The sequence below is a fragment of the Camelus bactrianus genome, chromosome 16 (assembly GCF_048773025.1).
Source record: "Camelus bactrianus isolate YW-2024 breed Bactrian camel chromosome 16, ASM4877302v1, whole genome shotgun sequence".
NCBI classification, from domain to species: Eukaryota; Metazoa; Chordata; class Mammalia; order Artiodactyla; family Camelidae; genus Camelus; species Camelus bactrianus.
In genome coordinates, this window is record NC_133554.1 from 31,207,968 (window position 1) to 31,213,723 (window position 5,756).

The following is a 5,756-nucleotide window of genomic DNA, read 5'->3' on the forward strand; positions in this document are numbered from 1 at the left end:
ATCACACAAATAATGAGAAATGACAGGTAACAACTATGCTGGGAGAATGACTTACCCAGGGAGTTAGGGGAGACTTCTCCATGGAAATGACAATTGAGCAGAGGGGACATTGTCTGTGGAAGGGAAGAGATTGGGATTGGTGGGTGGGAATGGGAGGGGACACATTTCATGACGATGGAACAAGGGCCAAAGCCCTTGGCAAAAGGGGACAGAGCATGCAGAGGCAGAGTTGGGGTGGAGAAGGAAGGAAAGGAGGCCACACAGGTGCCGCTGAGCAGGTGTGGAAGGTGTGGGGAAAGGCTTTGTACTCAGTTGCCAGTTGCGTTTCTAAAAGTGTGGCTTATGAGCAGGCCTCCAGATTTCCCCAGGCTTGTCTGAAAAACAGATCCCTGGGCCCTTCAAGTACTGAATCTTGGTCTCTGGGGCCAAGACCCAGGAATGTGTGGTATTGACAAGCCCTCAGGTGGTTTTCTGTAAACCGGGTTTAAAAGCCATCCATCCTGTCTGTCCAGACCAGCAGAAACTAGGGGCAGAGGCCAGACCCTGCGGGGTCCATCTAGGCTTAAGTAAAGGCACAGAGGAGCAGACAGATTTATATTTTGGAAAGATCACTCTGGATGTTGAAGGATAGGTTGGAGAGGGAAGCCAGAGGGCTGAGGGCTATAGGATTCCATTTATATGACTTTCTGGAGGGGGCAGAATTATAAGGACAGAAAGCAGATCTGGGGTTGGAGAGGTGGGAGAGAGGCTGACAGCAGAGGAGCTTGTGAGGAGGCAATGAAGTTGTTGTGTATCCTGGTCATGGTGGTGTCTGTACAACGGTGTGTGTCAGGACTCACAGAAAGATATACTCGGGGAAGGGTATAGCTTAAGTGGTACAGCGCATGCTTAGCAAGCACAAGGACCTGGGTTCAATCCCCAGTACTGCCTCCAATAAATAAATAAATAGGTAGGTAGATAGATAAACCTAATTCCCCACCCTCCAAAAAAAAAACTTAAAAAAAAAAGTCACCCAGAAAATATAAAGAAAAAAATTGTAAAAGATACACTCAAGAGAATGTGTATTACTGTGTATAAATTGTATCTGAGTTTCTTAAAAAAGAAACAACAACAACAACAACAAAAAAGAATAAAAACCTCATACGGAAAAAAATAAAATCCTCTAGAGAAAAGTGAAAAAAAAATTTTTTAAGAAAAAAAAAAATACTCAAGCTTGGAACTCATGGAGAACACGTTAGCCTCAACCAACAGTAAAGGGTGTCAGCGATTGTGATGAAAGAAGTCTTATCTAAAATAAAGAAATGATTAAATTTGAAAATGGAGACATGAAAAAGACCCTAAAATTTTTTCAAATAAAAAAATGAATAGATTTATAGATCAGTGGAACAGAATTAAGAATCCAAGTATAAACCCTTACATTTCTGGTCAATTGATTTTTGACATGGGTGCCAACACAATTCAACAGGGGAAATGACAGTCTTTTTGATAAATGGTTCTGGGACAACTTAATATCCACATGCCAAAAGATGAATTTAGATCCTTACCTCCCACAATGTACAATTAACTCAAAATAGATCAGAGACCTAAATGTAAGAGCTAAAACTATAAAACTTCTGGAAGAAACTTCGGGAGAAAATCTTTCATAACCTTGGGTTAGGCAGAGATTTCAGATATAACAACAAAAGCACAAATGACAAAAGAAAAAACTGGTGAATTATACTTCACCAAAATTAAAAAATTTTGTGCTTCAGATGACATCATTAAGAAAATTAAAAAAAAAAAAAACTTTTTGGGGGAAGGGTGTAGCTCAGCGGTAGAATGCATACTTAGCATGCACAAGGTCCTGGGCTCAATCCCCAGTACCTCCGTTAAAAATAATCATAATAATCAAGTAAAAAGTATAAATAAATAAATAAACCTAATTACCTACCCCACCCCCACTCAAAACAAAACAAACTTGTGAAAGACTGGAGGAAAATATTTGCAAATATATATCTAATTAGGGAATTTGTATCCAGAACACAATTGACCCTTGACAATGCAGGAGTTAGGGGTGCCAACCCCCAAGTGGTTGAAAACCCCCAGTATAACTTTACATTCAGCCCCTCCCCCCTATATCCATGGTTTCACGTCGTCAGATTCAACCAACCTTGGATCATGTAGTACTGTATTATATATTTATTTTTAAAAATTCACATGTAAGTGGACCTGTGGAGTTCAAACCTGTGTTGTTTAAGGGCCAACTGTATATAAAGAACTCTTACAAATCAATACTGAAGAGACAAATAATCCAATTAAAAATGAGCAAAAGATTTGAATAGATGTTTTTCCAAATAAGATATATGAATGGCTCATAAGCACATGAAAAGGTGTTCAACATCATTAGTCGTTAGAGAAATGCAAATTAAAGCCACAATTATATACCACCTCACACCCATCAGGGTGGTTATAATGAAAAAGACACATAGCAGGTTTTGACAAGGAAATGGGGAAACAAACCATCATGTATTGTTGGTAGGAGTGCAAAATGGTACAGTCACTTTGAAAAACACTTTGGCAGTTTCTCAAAAAGTTAAGCGTAAACTTACCATACGACCTAGCAATGCCACTCGTAGGAATCTATCCAAGAGAAATGAAAACACACGTACATACAAAGACACTTACATGAACATTCATAGCAGCATTATTTAAAAAGCCCCAAATGAGAAACTCAAATGTTCATCAACTAGTATTGAATAGATAAGCAAAACAATGCATCCATACAATGGGATATTTCTCAACAACAAAAAGGAACAAACTACTGGTACACGCGACAGCAAGGATGAATCTCAAAAACTTTAAACGGAGTGAAAGGAGCCAGAAGCAAAAGACCACATCATATATCATTCCATATATGCGAAATATCCAGCAAAGGCAAATTTATAGACAGAGAGCAGATCAGTGGTTGCTTAGGGCTGGAGCTGGGAGCTGGAGTGACTGCAAAGACACGGGTGGGACTTTTTTAAGTTGATGGAAATGTTCTGTAACTGGATTGTAGTGATGGTTGCACAACTCTATAAATCACTGACTTGTTTAAAACAGAATGGTTTAAAGGGATGCTAGAGTGGGTAACCTATTAGGATACTATGGTGGGACTCTAGAGAGAGAAAAGGCAGGGAGACAGCCTCCATTTCCAGAGTTGCAAAATGGGAATAAAGAAGCCGGTTCTGTAGCGAGGCTAGGATGAGGTGCAGCAACTGGGTGCACCTGATGGCAGCACAGAGCTTGAGGAAGAGGAGTCTCAAAGACTAAGATTCCTTAATGCAGAGGAATGGCAGCTCTGTGTCTACATTTTAGAGTTTAAGGGTCAGAAGCACCTGCATGTATAGCTATGGAGTGGTTTAAAACGTCATCAGACAGGTGGGTATAGCTCAGTGGTAGAGCCCACGCTTAGCATGCATGAGGTCCTAGGTTCAATCCCCACTGCCTCCATTAAAGAAATAAAACATAAATAAAATAAAATGCCATCAGCATGTTAGTGAGAAATGGCAACTATTCCATACCATCAGCCAACCCCAGGCCCTGGGTCTGCTTGCCTCACTCTCTCTCCCTTCTGTAAACTGGAAAAGCGCTTTGCAGTCTAAGACATTTCACTAGATTAAATATGACCGTGAACTCCAGCCAACACCGGGTGCGGAGCGAGTCCGGCGCTCTGAGATATCCCAGGCCAGGGATAGTGCTCTGGACCCATCCGCCCAACCCGAGCCCTCCAGCTGGAGGTACGGTAAAAACGCAGCAGCAGCCGCCCTCTGCAGGAACGCCCGGACGTAACGCGCTGCCCCGCCCCGTCACGTGCCCGCGGCGTGACACGTCACACCCGGAAGCAGCGGCTGTGGGGAGCCGACAGCAATGAGTGGGGAGACCGGACCGACGTCCTTAGCGCCCCCTCCTGGGGAGATCGAACCGGGCAGTGGGGTCCGCATCGTTGTTGAGTACTGGTGAGCGGCTCCGGCCAGTGGGGGGATCCGGGCTGGACGAGGGTGGGTCTACCGGAGGCACCTTCGCGGAAACCCAGGCGGACTCCAGGTATCTTCTCCCTAGTGAACCCTGTGGCTTCGAGGCGACCTACCTGGAGCTGGCCAGTGCCGTGAAGGAGCAGTATCCTGGCATTGAGATCGAGTCGCGCCTGGGGGGCACAGGTGAGGCCGCAGAACACCTGAGTCAGTGTTATAAATCCCAACTCTACCACTTTCTAACTCTGGCATTGGCTGCTTTATATAGTGTCCAGCAGTCTGGCATGCAGTAAAATGTCCAGCCAACTTGAGTCCCCTTCCATAGTTAAGGGGGTTCACAGATGAAGCCTGTCGGGAAAAACAGGTGAGACTGAAGTGTAGGGTTGGAGGGGAGGGAGCCTTTTTGAGTTATGAGGCTGTTCAAAGGAAGGACACACAGGTGACGCCTTCCTTAGGTTCCTTTGGCTTGACCCAGGGTTGGGAAATGGCTTGGAGTCTCTGTTGGGGCCCGTGAGGGACAGGGAGGCTAACTGTTAGGACTAAGGAGTGGGGAGGGCCCCTCTTTGAAGGGCCTCCCCTAACTTTTGCCTGTTCTCAGTACACAGTTCACTCATCGGTTTATTTAATACCAGGGGCCTTTGAGATCGAGATCAATGGACAGCTGGTGTTCTCTAAGCTGGAGAATGGAGGCTTTCCTTATGAGAAAGATGTGAGTACTTGCAATGCTGGGAAGACCCCTGGTTCACTCTGTCCCTACAACGAATGCATCACCCCTTTCCCCGTCTCTGCCCTTCAGCTCATTGAGGCCATCCGAAGAGCCAGTAACGGAGAACCCCTAGAAAAGATCACCAATAGCCGCCCTCCCTGCGTCATCCTGTGACTACACGTGATTCTGGGTTTCTGCTCTCTTATGGGATCCAAGCCTTGGTGCCTCTTTGGTCCTGCTGAGGGCTCCCCACTGCCTGTTTCACCTCACTTAGCTCCTGGTAGCTAAGAGGCCCTGGCCTCCACTTCACCCCTTTGGGTACTAGGAAGGAATAGATGCTTCTGTGGTCTTGGGGGTGGAAGAGAGACCCTCTCCATGGACATTTCCACAGCCACCTTATACCCCTTTCCCAGGATCAGTGCCCACAAAAGTCTGCTCCCCTCTCCAGCTTAGCCATACCTGTCAGATGTTACCATAATTCTAATTTATTTTCCACTGGCCCCAGGCAATGTCAGCTATTGGCAATAAAGTGGCACTACAAACACTGTGCCTGCTCTTGTGTGTTTTTTGTCCAGTCTGGCACTGTGGGGCGAGGGGAGAGGGGTACAGAGGCCAGCCTAGCCTTTATACCACTGTGACTGTGCTGGCTGGGTGGGCTTTTTCTGGATAGCTGCCCCTAATTCAATGATCTCTTCTCTCATAGCCAAGGCAAGGAAAATGAGTCACACAGTAGGTGCTGCCTCGTCTTTCCTCTATCATTCCCCAACTCCCTCTACCCACAGGGAAGAAATTACCCCCCTTTTCATGGGTGGCCTTAGAAGTTCATTTTTCCTAAGGAAGAATGATCTGGTCATCAGAGGGCTCTCAGATCAGAATCCCAACTCTTGAGTTTCCCCCCAACCCAAAAGCCAGGAAACTGGAAGCAGGCTCCTTATTCAAGCTTCCTGAAGATTCTTAGCCAATCCCTCCAGGAAAGATGAATTAATTAAATGTAAGTTAGGAGGTAAGCGGTAATGGGACGGCTTAGAGCCACCCCCAGATATAGGCTGGTACCCAGC

General features: G+C 45.5%; 1 protein-coding gene across 1 annotated transcript; it reads left to right on the forward strand.

The window, feature by feature from the left end:
• Window positions 1-3,838: 3,838 nt before the first annotated feature.
• On the forward strand, window positions 3,839-5,242 carry MIEN1 (migration and invasion enhancer 1). The gene is made up of 4 exons (XM_010960469.3): window positions 3,839-3,977; window positions 4,081-4,178; window positions 4,625-4,701; window positions 4,789-5,242. Exons 1-4 carry the CDS (start codon window positions 3,889-3,891, stop codon window positions 4,870-4,872), a joined length of 348 nt encoding a protein of 115 aa, XP_010958771.1. The 5' UTR covers window positions 3,839-3,888; the 3' UTR covers window positions 4,873-5,242.
• Window positions 5,243-5,756: the final 514 nt, after the last annotated feature.

What these genes read in the sequence shown, in the direction of transcription:
- MIEN1 (XM_010960469.3), top strand. Translation starts at nt 3,889, where the DNA reads ATGAGTGGGGAGACCGGACCGACGTCCTTAGCGCCCCCTCCTGGGGAG. An exon ending in CGCATCGTTGTTGAGTACTG is followed by an intron (nt 3,978 to 4,080) that starts GTGAGCGGCTCC and finishes TCTTCTCCCTAG; the next exon opens with TGAACCCTGTGGCTTCGAGG. An exon ending in GCTTTCCTTATGAGAAAGAT is followed by an intron (nt 4,702 to 4,788) that starts GTGAGTACTTGC and finishes TCTGCCCTTCAG; the next exon opens with CTCATTGAGGCCATCCGAAG.